Raw genomic sequence first — 12,199 nt, forward strand, 5'->3', positions numbered from 1 at the left:
GGAGCAGCACAGCAGCTGTGCAGTGACACTTAGCACACAGCAGCCAAACGTGTGGGAGGTGAATCCAGGACACTGCATCCCTCTGAAGGGCTGTTCCCACTGACAGGATGTGGATTAGCAAAGAAACAATATCTGGGAGTGAAGTGGTGCTGAGCTGGGCACAGCAGGCTGAGGGTGAAGCTCTGCTCTGATGCTGGGAAGGGGAGGGTGCCCTCTTCCAGAGCCCTTCCTTCCCTTTGGACCAATTCCAAAGCTGGTGTTGCCAATGTTTTCCCAACTTCTGACATACTGTTGGTACAGATACGTTTAAAATGGGAGCTGTGATCAAATGGAAAGTGCATTTGAAAAATGCTTTAGTGAGTGAAACCCAGTGGCACATCCTTTGATCACTGATACAGAAATCATGCATTTAATTCATGGAAATTAAATCCTCAGGAAGAGCACAGTTAGTCTGCAGCTTTTCCAGTGAATGACCATGAGAAGTGGCACAAACAGAAAGGAAAGCAGCAGCACACATAACTTTCAAGCATCTGTATGTCAAATGTCAGGAACTGCATGACTCTCATTTAGATCTGTACATTTTTGTGTGTAAGACTGACACAGTTGTGCTGCACTCTGTGCAGTTGGGAGAAGTCCCAATGTGCCTGAGAAAAAGAGCTTTTATTTTTTGTCATTGATTTCAAATATTCATTGTTCTGTATTTAAGGCTATTGAAGCTTAACCTGCAAGTTGCATTTTGTATTAGTGAGAAGTAACAGAATTTGTGCAAAGGCTTGAATTTCATCCTGCTGTGAACATATTTTACAAAACCAAACACAAGGAAATGTTAAGTGTTGCTAAAGCAGATCAGCATTTCCTTTCTTAAAGGAAAGGACTTCAGGAAAATCCTGTCAAGCCAAAGGTGTATATTATAAATAAAAAGATGCAGTCAGGCAATCACTAAGTAACATCTGAAAAGCAAAACCTATTCAGTGTGCATTTCTCTAACTAAAATAATTCAACAGGCCACATATTAGTGTTTGGTAGTTATCATGTTGGCTTTTTTTTTTTTTTCATTCAGAAACTTGTGGAGTTTTTTATTGGGGGTGAGGGGCATATTTGAATGTTGTACATCTACTTAAAATAACTGTGAGCAGTGATATCAAAGTATAAATTCTTGCTATTGAAGACCAAAGAGGTATTTGTCACTGCTCTGAAGTAAAACTAATTATTTTATATTTTGGAATATAGGTGTTATAGGCCAAAATGTGTCCCCTATGGTAGGCACTCCAGCACCAGGAGCAAGTCCTTTTGGACAGCAGGTGAGTCATTTTTGCATTATTTATGAGGCTTTAAGGCTCAGAATTGGGATTTGAGCAACATCCCAGTTCAGACATGCAGGAATGCACACAGGCTTTCCCAGGGAGAATAGAAATGAAATGTTCTGATGTGTTTAGAACCAGTTAATATCTCACACTCAGAGAGTATGTCTGCATTTGATGGTGGAATTGCTGTTACCTCACTGGACAACCTTCTGAGTGTAACTTCAGTATAAACAAGGCATTGTTTTGTCTTAGTTTTCTACTAAACTGAGTCATTTCAGCATAGTGTGAAACTGCTGATAATTTAGGTTTTGCTTGCTTTGTGACACTGCCCATTTTATCAGCTCTTGATGAGTAGGTAAAAAATACTCATATTTCACAAACTGATGAAGTAGATGTTCATTGGCAATTCAGAATTTATGACTTTGAGTAACTGTGATGATCTGATGTTTCTTCTCAGTGATTAATGCAGATTTACTGTTCAGAACATTCCCAATTTTACTGACCAAATTTTTGCATCATAAAGAGAAATGTGGTTTTGTCTTGAAAAGGAGGGAGAGTGGCTATGCACAGGCAGGTAGTGGTAGGAGGCAGTGGAATAATTTTAAACCAGAAGAGGAGGGGTTTAGGTTAGAGGCTGGGGAGAAGTTATTTATTCAGAGGCACTGACAGAGGGTGCCCAGAGAAACTGTGGCTGCCCACCCCTGGAGTTGTTCAAGGCCAGGTTGGATGGGCTTGCAGTGACCTGATCTAGTGGAAGGTGTCTCTGCACATGGCAGGGGGATGGAATAGGATGAGCTTTAGGACCTCTTTCAACCCAAACTATTCTGTGATTCTGTGAGTACCAGAAATTAAGTGGTGAAGTGTTGGTGTAATGACATTGAGTTATTCCAGACCACAGGATGTCTGTCCTAAGAGTTCTAGTGCTGCTGGTTAATCACAGTGGTGGGAATACTTCTGTGTAACTGGGAATTTTCCTGCCTGAGATTTTTGACAGTGGTTCTGTGGAAGTAAGCCAGTTGTCCAAGGATCCATATCAGTTTGGATTAGATGTTTAGAGTTAAATTTTGCACTTCACAGACCACATTATTTCAGATCAAATTGGAGAAAACATGCAATAAAAAGGAGATAAAAGGTGTAATTAAGGTTAGAAGAGATATGGTGATGATAACCAGAGTATATTTACATAAATCAGAAATATGAACAATATCTGTTGAGTATGAAAGGAAGCGCAAACCAATCATTCTCTGCACATCTCCAGGGAAATTTCCCCAGCCTTTTGCACATAACCTCAGTTGAAACTGCATTGCAGGAGGATGCCCGAGGCTGGGGTGTTCCCTGCAGTCCCTGCTGTGCCCTCTGGGGCGTGACCCGTGGCCGGTTTGCCTTTCAGATCGGGATCCTGGGCCCGCCGGGCCAGCAGGCGCCGCCGCCGTACCCCGGGCAGAGCCCTGCCAGCCAGCCCGTCATGCAGCAGCCCAGCACGCCCATGTTCGTGTCCCCTCCACCAAAGACACAGAGGCTCCTCCATTCTGAAGCCTACCTGAAATACATCGAGGGGCTCAGCGCTGAGTCCAACAGCATCAGCAAGTGGGACCAGACCCTTGCAGGTAAGGCTTTGTGTTCTTCGTCACCTGTTATTTTTGTTTTCATAGAAAATGTGAAATAAATCTGCTGTTTGCTTATTAAAACATAGACATGTAATCAATTCCTAAGGATAGATCAACAGATTGAGAATATATGCGTTATCCACAGGCAAATTCCACCGGTGCTGCATAAACCTAAGATTTAAGCCCAATGGTATGGGCTTAAATACTAGGAGCAAAAGTAGAATATCTTCTATTGTAGAGTTACATTTGCCTTCCTCTAGAATAAGCCATGAGGTGTTGTATTGCACTGGGTGTTTTGGTAATTTGCGCTGTTGACATGATTTGTATCCTATGACCTCATGGTCTTCCCCTTTTTTTCCCCCTAAGTGTTAGCCCTGGTGGTCTCTTCCCTGCTCAGTCCTTCCCCTTATATCCCGTTGGTTCTGGTCCTCCTCCGGGGTATAAAAGTCATGTTCCCCGCCACCACCCCCATCAGGCCATGCCCTCTTTCTCACCTGGGGGGTCACCAGAGCCTGAGGTGTCTCCTAGCAAGTCAATAATCAGAGGACATTCGTCCCCACGTGGAGATGATCTGATCTTTTGCATTGTGTGTGTGAGGCCGCGTGGGCTGGGGTCAGTGCCTGGCCGGAGCGGAGCCAAACGGCCCGTGCGGGCACGGCCTCTCAGTGAGGTGACGCGGCCCCTGTTGGGTTTTGCAGCGCGCAGACGAGACGTGCACCTGTCCAAGGAGCAGGAGAGCCGCCTGCCCTCGCACTGGCTGAAGAGCAAGGGCGCTCACACCACCATGGCCGACGCGCTGTGGCGCCTGCGGGACCTGATGCTGCGCGACACCCTCAACATCCGCCAGGCCTACAACCTGGAGAACGTGTAGGCGCCGCCCGGCCCCGCGCCAGCCGCTCCGGGACAATGGCTGCTCCAGTCGCTGGGGGGCAAGAGATAACCAACAATAATTTGTATTGCATTTTACTGTACATTGCAAGACCATTTTTATATAAGGACACTTTTAATAAGCATATTTCACTTTTTGTTATATTAAGTTGACTTTATCAAATACACAGATTTTTTGCATATGTTTCCTTTGTTTGAAAGGCGATTTCATAATTGGTTGAGTGTAGTCAAGGATTCATCTTTCTTATACTTTATTGCTGAGAATCTGATGCCATTGTTTTTATATAAAAAAAAAAAAAAGGAAAACAAAGTATTTACAGATTGATACAGTGGAATGTGAAGTAGTCATAGTTTACATCCTATAAGAATGTGTGCACCTGTGCTTGTGTGTGCTGGCCGCTTCGGGCAGAGCTGCCCGGGTGTGAACAGGGAGGATCTCTTAAAAGAAGCTGAAGGTAAGATGTGCTTTGGCCCTAAGGAGAATTGGCATTCCAAGTCAACACTGAGGCAGCTGAGTGGGCCACAGCAGCCCTGGAAGTGCTGGTGTGGACGGGACAAGGGTGTCTCGACTGCTCATGTTGTCCAGTCCTGTCCAGTTATTTAACTGTGTAGCCAAGGCCATTGTGATCCTAAATCAGTAACACAGCCCCTGTGCTGGCAGGCCCTCAGAGGAGAAGTGTTTCATCTGCCATGGCCTGTGCTGGGGGTTCTGTGATGTCCCCAACACCCAGCAGTGGGACAGGGAAGCTCCTTCCCTGGGAGCTTCTGTCTGTGCTGGAAGAGGCTCGCAGAACTGAGAACCAGCCCAGGTCTTGGAAGGTAAGTTAGGGGAGAAAAGTGGAGCTGTTCTGTTAGTGAAGTAATGTGATGTTTTTTGAAATTCACACAATTGGGCATTGTAAGACATTTTTGTATGCTTTCTTTAAGTGTATTCATTAACCTTAGTGAAAGTTTTGCAATGCAAATTGGAGTGAAATTTGATGCTCAAATTAACTTGAAAGTAAAATACTACTGTATGGTATGGTATGTGTAAGGTCAGCATACCCAGTACATTGGAGAAATAGAGTACTTGCATTGCAGACTTCAAAGGGTTTGGGGTTGTTTTTTTCTTTTTTTTCTTTTTTTCTTTTTTTTTTTCTTTGTTTTTTCTTTTTTTTTTTAATCTAAGTAAAGTAGGTATTGACTCTTCTTGCCAAATTTCAAGGTTGTGGCTGCCTTCTGCTAAAAACTTACCTGTCCTCAACTAACCAACCTTTTGGACTACAAAGTTATTGTTTAAAGGTAAATCCTTTCATTTATTTAATTTTGGTAAAAGAATTAATACTTTTGGATTGCTTTAAGTAACTGGGAAAGCTCTATGAATTTGGGAAAAGCCAGCAGGAATGTGGGCACTCCAACTCAGCCCAAATGAACTGATTTACTGTTACACTTCATTTATGCTAGAGATTGTTCATCATGTGGAAATGAGTTCTAAAGTCTGTTGGTACAGAATATTTTCATTTCAGTATATTTGGCAGAAGGTTAAATTAAATATTTTCCTTCAAATACTGGATATCTTGGGGTTTGTTTGGCTGATGTAATTAATATTCATGAGGGAAGTGACCTTGCAAGTATAAACTGTGATTTAATTTTACTGGCCAATTCCTCTCCCTCTCCTACTGCAATCTTCCAGTCATTGCACAAAATACCCCAGGTAATTACAAATAGGCACTTAAAGTTAGTTTAGGTCACATGTGCAATGGATGCGAAGGAAATGAGCAAAACAACATGGAGGGAAATTACAGTTTTGAACTCTACAAGTAGCACACCCATGGTACAGAAGTTCTTTACTGGCCTTTGTAAATTTCTAATTTTATTTAATAAAGTAGCAATTGAATAGTCTTAGACCACCCCTATAAAATGTGTTTAAGTTACCATAGGTTTTGCAGGTTTTAGCCACAAAGATGGGATGTTGAAGTGAATCAGGCAGCAAAATCCTAGTTTTTGAGCATTTGGAACTATCATGGATTGTACTAATACACCACCAGATTCTCCTACTTCTCAGCATTAACAAAAATTACACCAAAGAACCTGGGATGAATTTTAATTAAATTATTGTTTTATTTATTTTCTTTTGAGGACTGGATGGGACTCCCTTTGGAGCCTGTATAACTCAGATGTTTAATTTATCTGAAGGTCAGTGATGAGCAGATGTGCAGCACTGGCTCTCTCCTGCCGAGCAGCTGAATCCCTCCTTTCACTGCTCTTTCTGGCCCAGGAGCAAGAGATTGGAAGTCCAAACAAAACCTGGCTCCTCCCTCAAGGCAGTGCAGAGCACTACCACTAAGGCACTGGGCTGGCCCTGATCAATTATTTTAAGCCTTATTTATTTCAAAATCGTTTCTCTCTATACTGGAGGCATTTCAGTCGATTGCAGTGAAATTTAGGATATAATGGCTACAGTCTAGAATTCAAAACCAGCAAAAGAAACTTTTCTCACTCTGGTTTAAAAAAAAAAAAAAGACATGTCTGTCTGTCTCTTTTTCTCTCTTTGTGGGTGTTTGAGCCCCTCATCTGTTTTTCACTGCCGTTCATTGTACTGGCGTAAACAAAACTTTCATATTAAAATAAAAGGATGTGTGGCAATGGTTCGCTTCTGTGAGAGTGGAAAATAGATAAAACCAGGACAGGTATTTTCATAAACCAGTTGGAGACAACTAATAATTATTTGTTCTCTTCCTCAGTCCTTCCCTTCCATGAGAAAATTTACTGTTTGTGTAAAAATTCAAAATGTTGATGTTGGTGACTTTTTTTCAGCATATGTTTTTGTACCTGGTTTATCCATGCTTGGCTTTTCATTAGATCTTGTACTGCTGAAGGCTGAGCTGCTAACCAGGTTTATAACATGTATGTACCATCACTTTGTTTACCTGAGTCTTTTTAATTTGAATAAAAATAGTTTGCAAAGTGTTTTGGATTAACCAGGTTTGAGTGTTCCATTAAGACTTCTGTTAGGATTTTATTTCAAGTAATTCTGGCTGTAGATGATCCAGATGTTCTCAAGTCCTTGGTACATGTGTGCTTGTGTGTGGATAAAATATCCTTTTTCTATTGACCTGTGTATTTTGAGGTGTTCCTGTAGGTGATAAGAACAGTGGTGTTGGAAATTGAGCCACCACGAGCATGAACAGTGAACCTTGAAAAATATCTGAAGCATTGGAAACCAGCTGAGTGGAGGTGGTAAGATTCAGTCAGTCCCAGATGCCCCCTTATTAATTGGCTTGAAAATAAACAGCAAGCCTTAATTTCATATGGAAGCTAACATGGTTCAGGACTGTCTTCCATGTAGCTGTTTAATAGAGGAAATGAGATGAGTAACATGGAAAAAACATCTTTTACACAATTCAATTAGAACCAAGGATAGAAATTTTCTGTACAAACTGCAAGAAAAATTAGGTGATAGGAACCTCTCAAGGTGCCTGGCATTAAATTTACAGAGAGCTATTTAAACAGTCAAAACATAGCATTATTTAATTAACACACAGCCATGTTTTCAGCCTGGGGGATAAATGCTGCCTTTCATACAGGCTGCCAGCTTCACAACATTTCTGCCCTTCTGTTGCAGTTGCCCAGAGGAAACTAATTTTAATCATCCTCCACATCTTAGTTGCTCAGTCTGAAATCTAAAGATCAACCATAAATGTATGTAGCTCCCTCTTAGCTACAAGTGCACAAAATTGAAGTTTCAGAGTGTCTGGGCACTGAACATTGTGTGAGCTCTAGTTCAATGAAATTTTGATTCATAAAATGAAACCTTATATTAATTTTGCCAACTGCGTTTGCCAGTGAGTCTAATTTGACCCTCATCTTTGGTATAAAGCACCAGCCTCCAGTACTGATTTCAGGAAGTTCCTCAGGAGCAGCATTCATCCCACCAGTGTGGGGAAGATTTTTTCCCCTTTGAAGGAGCTGGGGATGGCCAGGAGCAGAGTGCAGCTGCAGTTTGGATCTGTGTATTAAGTCCAAAGTGAAAGCACGCCTCCACTGATGACAGGAAGAGTTTTGCACCAAGGAAAAATTCCCCAATACATCAGATGGCTGTTACTTCCTTTTGCTGCTTTTGAAAAGCTTGGACAAAACTGCTGCAGCCCTGTGCCAGGGAGGAGTGCAGGCTGGGCACAAACACCCTTCCTTGACCATAACTTTTTTTAGCTCTTCCCCTGGCTCACCGCAGGTTTTTCAGCAGATCCTTGTGTGCACAGCTGCAGGGGAATGATCCACAGGTCCATTTTTTCCACAGAATCATTCTGGATTGGTGGTGGAGTTGTCCCCTCTAATGCTGGAGCGGTGAGCAGCATTGCTTGTGCGTAGGTATTGCTGTTTGTTCCCAAGTGACTTTTTACTGCTGCTGCCTTACTCAGTTTAATTTTTCCATGCTTGGTATCAATCTTGCCTAACTTCCACAGTTTGGAAAGCTTGCAGCAGGAATGCTTTGCTGAGTTTTGCCCAGAAGCTGTTGCTGTGGCCGTTGCAGAGCACATGAAAATGCTGTTGGTGGTGTGAGCTGTGCTCCAGGTGGACACAGCTGAATTCCCTGCAGAAGAAAGGGATGTGCTCAGCCCTGGAGCTGGCAGGGGCTGGCAGGGCTGGAAGTGAAAACTGTAACCCTGGCTCACTCCAGCAGCCTGGAACAGCCACACTGTTGCCTGAGTGCTGAGCCAAAGGAGAGCTCTTGCTTCCTCCCTGTTCCCTTTGCCACAGCAGATGGATGGGGGAAGCTGGAGGATGGGAGGGAGACAGGGACACGAGAGTCAGAAAGTACTGGGGAAGGCAAAGAGCACAGAGTTAGGAGTCAGCAGGAATAAAACTGCAAAACCAAATGAAGGCTTTGGTTGCTGAAGATGGGGTATAGTTTAAAACTGATACTAAATCCCCGAGTGTGCTCAGCTGTGGAATGGGCTGGAATTTTGGAATGGGGAATTGCAGCTATTCTGGTTTCCAGCATTAGTGAGAGACTGGCAAAAATCTAAAAATGCCAAAGGGTCAGCACTAGCAAACACACTGAGGTTTGGAGACTACAGCTCAGATTTCTATATGTCAAGCTTCATATTCTGTCACAACAGCTCTGTGTTGCCTGAAGTGGTGCGATGCCAAGTCAGAGGATTTTATTCCTGCAGCGCTCAGTGACATGGAACTCCCTGACACCAGACATCTTGTGAGTGACTGCAGCCTCCCTCCCTCCCTCTCTGTTTACCTGGCTGGAGACATCCCAGATGTGCCTGGCATTCTCAGCTGCCAATGGGAAACAGTCACTGCAAAACAAACAAGAGGTCTGAAGTGGGAACTGAGCTTGGCTCACTGTCTGTGGAACACTCTGCTGCTATCGCAGGAGTGCTTCAGGGAAGCCTCAGGAAGTTTTCACATCAGGCTCCTGAGTCCTGGGAAATAACTAGGGCACATGGCTCTTGCTTAAAAAAAAACCCATATATTGAAAAACTTACTTGTTTTATGACAACAGAGCACCAGAGAGTTTCAAAAAGCTCAAGAAATAAAATCAGATGGAGCTAAAGTTCAGCAGTTTTCAAAATCTGGCTTTTTCATTATTCCTTTATTCTTTACTGCTACAGTCAGGGTTGACTTCAGCATGATGGTCTGTGACTTCAACAAGCAGCTTGTTCATGAGTTTTGGGCTCTACCTTGGAACTAAATCAAAGGTTCTTATTCTAGAGGAATAAATAGAGGCTTTCCTCAAGTTGTTCACTCACTGCTCTGTCAAAATATGCAGTGACATAGTCACATCTTTAATTGTCTGTTTTTATCCCTTGAAAACACATGTAGCACTCCAGATCAAGTCCTTGGAAGGCACAACAGGAAGGTTCCCCTTTGTTTTGCAAGTAGAGAACCTGCCCCTTGACCTCTACAGAGCTGCCCCTGTCTCTGAGTTGATGAAGACTTAAAAAGGCTGGCAGGAGGGAGCACAGGAACCCCTGTAGTGCATTAACTCCCACCGGGTTGATTTTAGGCTAATCTTAAGAATTGGCTTCTTTGTTGCACCTTCAGCCTGCAGCCCTACCCTCAAAAATTAAACAATTGTATCAAAGCAGGATCCTCGAGGATTACACTGCATCAGTCACCGACCTCACCACGCTCCCAAACCCTGCTGGGACACACAGCCAGCCCTGTTCTCCTGCCCTGGGGACAGCATTCCCACCCCAGGACTCAGGGGTGCCAGGACTGACACTGCACATTGCTCTGCTCCCTGTCAGACCTGGGCAGCACAGCCCAAACACAACGGGTCACTCTCCACACACTGTGGGCTGAGCAAACACCAAGCAGCAAATCTGTGCTCTCTGTATCCAGTTAAAATTGTGCCACACTGCAAAGAAAACAAGTCAGCTGCCAGAGCAGTTCCTGTAAGTACAAAAGAAACTAACTCAAAATTACTATTTCCACTATGCTGAGACGGATGCACCCTGTAATGTTTCTTTCCCACTGGTCTTGTCACAAGGGGGGTGAAACAAGCTTTGTTTCACCAAGCAAACAAAAGCAACAGTCAGACTGTTTACTCAGTTTATTTAAAAGCACTAAGCAAACATTAAATTAGTGGCAGAGCCCCAAATACAATGAAATTTTCACTTCATTTAAATATGAATATTACTGATATGGAAGAACCATCTGAGTGTATTACACACATGTGTGGATCACAGTTCATCTTGCAGAGCCAACATCTTCCCCCACCTTCAACGTGGCAGTGCTGTGGCTTTGGCACTTGTACAGTTGAAGCACTCAGGAGCTCCCCCTTGAAGAGTTGCAGCTAAAATTCCCCTTTCTCCATCCTTGCCTGGTACAGTCTTTCAGATTGTTTCCTGCGGTAAACATCATCTGCAGAAAAAGATGTTTTATGTTAGAGTTTCCCCAGTACAAGCTGGTGTTAAATACGTGAATCCTGTCAACTCTTTTTAAACTTTTCAATCCAAACTTCTCTTGCAGATGCTGACAGGCAACTGGAAATTCAAGCCAACAGAAATCCTTATTACCACTTAAAATAGCTCGGGTTCTCTCCCATATAGGCTAAAGTTCTTCCCATCAGTCCCAATGAAATATTTTTCTAGGAAAATTAAGTTTCCAATGTGAAACAGTTGTTTCTTGTCTACTTTCCCACGAGGGTAATTAAAATTACAAATGCCCTAAGTAGCTGAAGGGAAATAAAATTATAGGCATGAAGTCAATGCCTGAGGGCTTCCAGCCTGACTTCAGTATTTTAGTTTTTTATATCAACAAAATGCAGGAATATTCCCACCTCCATGGTCTTCCCAGTCATTCTTCCTGCCTCCCTGCTCCCTAATACCACATACAATCCCTTCAGTGAAGTACACAAAAAATTTCTACCAGGGTTTATTAAGGGGAGGAATGTCACATTAGAAATAAATGCTTTGACTTACAGAAATTAAATGCCATTAGCCAAGTTCTCTTGAGCTGTTTTCATACTTATTTTTTAAATTGTAGAAGTCACGTTTCAGATAATGCCACTCCTCTGCTTACATGCTGGCAACCCTCCTGAGTCTTTTTCAGTTATTGTAGAATAGTTTGAGTTGAGACCTTAAAGATCACCCCGTGCCATGGACACTTTCTGCTAGAGCGGTTTTCTCCAAGCCCCATCCAACCTGGCCTTGGACACTTCCAGGGCTGGGGCAGCCACAGCTTCTCTGGGCAATCTGTGGCAGGGCCTCGGAATCCCGAGGGGAAAGAATTTTTTCCCTAATACCCGATCTAAATCTACCCTCTTTCCATTTTATTCGGTCCTCTAAACCCAGGATTTTTGGTTTTTTCTGCCCAGTGTTTCTGCTGGGGAGGCAGAGCCGGCAGTGCCCGATGCTGCCCGCGCAGGAGCAGCCGGAGCGCTGCCGTCCGGCGGCTGGGACCGCGCACTCACAGAAGGTCTCATTGCCGATGCGGACATGGATCATGAACCACTCCATGGCTCCGCCGAGCACAAAGAAGAAGGGCAGGAACCTGTAAAAGCCAAAGCGCCGCTCCCCGGGCACCAGCCTCAAAAGGCGCTTCAGCCTCTCGCTGACCAGCATGGCCGGCGGCACCGGCGCCTTCGCCCTTCCCGGCTGCAGGAGAGAACGGAGGGGGGCGTGTGAGAGGCGGACCGGGACGCGGAGGGGACCCTGCCGAGCCCCCGCGGCCATGGCGGCCCCGCGCCCCCGCCGCCCCCTCCCCGGAGGCGGGAACGCGCAGCCAATCAGGGCCGCGCCCGCCGCGCGCGCGACCCCGCGCCGCTCACCTCCCGCGCGCGGGCCCCGCGCGCGGCCGGACGGAAGGACGCGCCGAGCGCCACGTGACCCCCACCTCGCAGCGCCTCGCCTGATTGGCCGGGGTGGGGCGGGGGCGGGGCCTGGCGTGAGGGAGCCGTGA

The 12,199-nt window shown here is 44.7% G+C and overlaps 2 protein-coding genes across 13 annotated transcripts in view; one reads left to right on the forward strand and one right to left on the reverse strand.

Moving 5' to 3' along the window:
* Window positions 1-5,029, forward strand: part of PBRM1 (polybromo 1) — a 54,830-nt gene extending 49,801 nt beyond the window's left edge. For 11 of the 12 annotated variants that reach the window (XM_084214138.1, XM_084214147.1, XM_084214142.1 and 8 more), the window contains 3 exons: window positions 1,231-1,301; window positions 2,695-2,911; window positions 3,610-5,029. In XM_084214138.1, coding sequence (XP_084070264.1) covers window positions 1,231-1,301; window positions 2,695-2,911; window positions 3,610-3,782 — 461 coding nt within the window. In that variant the 3' untranslated portion in view covers window positions 3,783-5,029. Of the gene's footprint in view, window positions 1-1,230; window positions 1,302-2,694; window positions 2,912-3,609 lie in introns of those variants that run through there. The other variant, XR_014616474.1, reaches the window with a different exon arrangement.
* A 5,305-nt stretch (window positions 5,030-10,334) lies between these two features.
* Window positions 10,335-12,136, reverse strand: UQCC5 (ubiquinol-cytochrome c reductase complex assembly factor 5). The gene is made up of 3 exons (XM_084214210.1): window positions 12,069-12,136; window positions 11,712-11,895; window positions 10,335-10,660 (listed from the first exon to the last, which is right to left on the reverse strand). The coding sequence occupies exons 2-3, from the start codon at window positions 11,860-11,862 to the stop codon at window positions 10,593-10,595; spliced, it is 219 nt and encodes a 72-aa protein (XP_084070336.1). The 5' UTR covers window positions 11,863-11,895; window positions 12,069-12,136; the 3' UTR covers window positions 10,335-10,592.
* Between the last annotated feature and the right edge of the window lie 63 nt (window positions 12,137-12,199).

The sequence above is a fragment of the Fringilla coelebs genome (assembly GCF_963513975.1).
Source record: "Fringilla coelebs genome assembly, chromosome: 13".
Classification (NCBI taxonomy): Eukaryota; Metazoa; Chordata; class Aves; order Passeriformes; family Fringillidae; genus Fringilla; species Fringilla coelebs.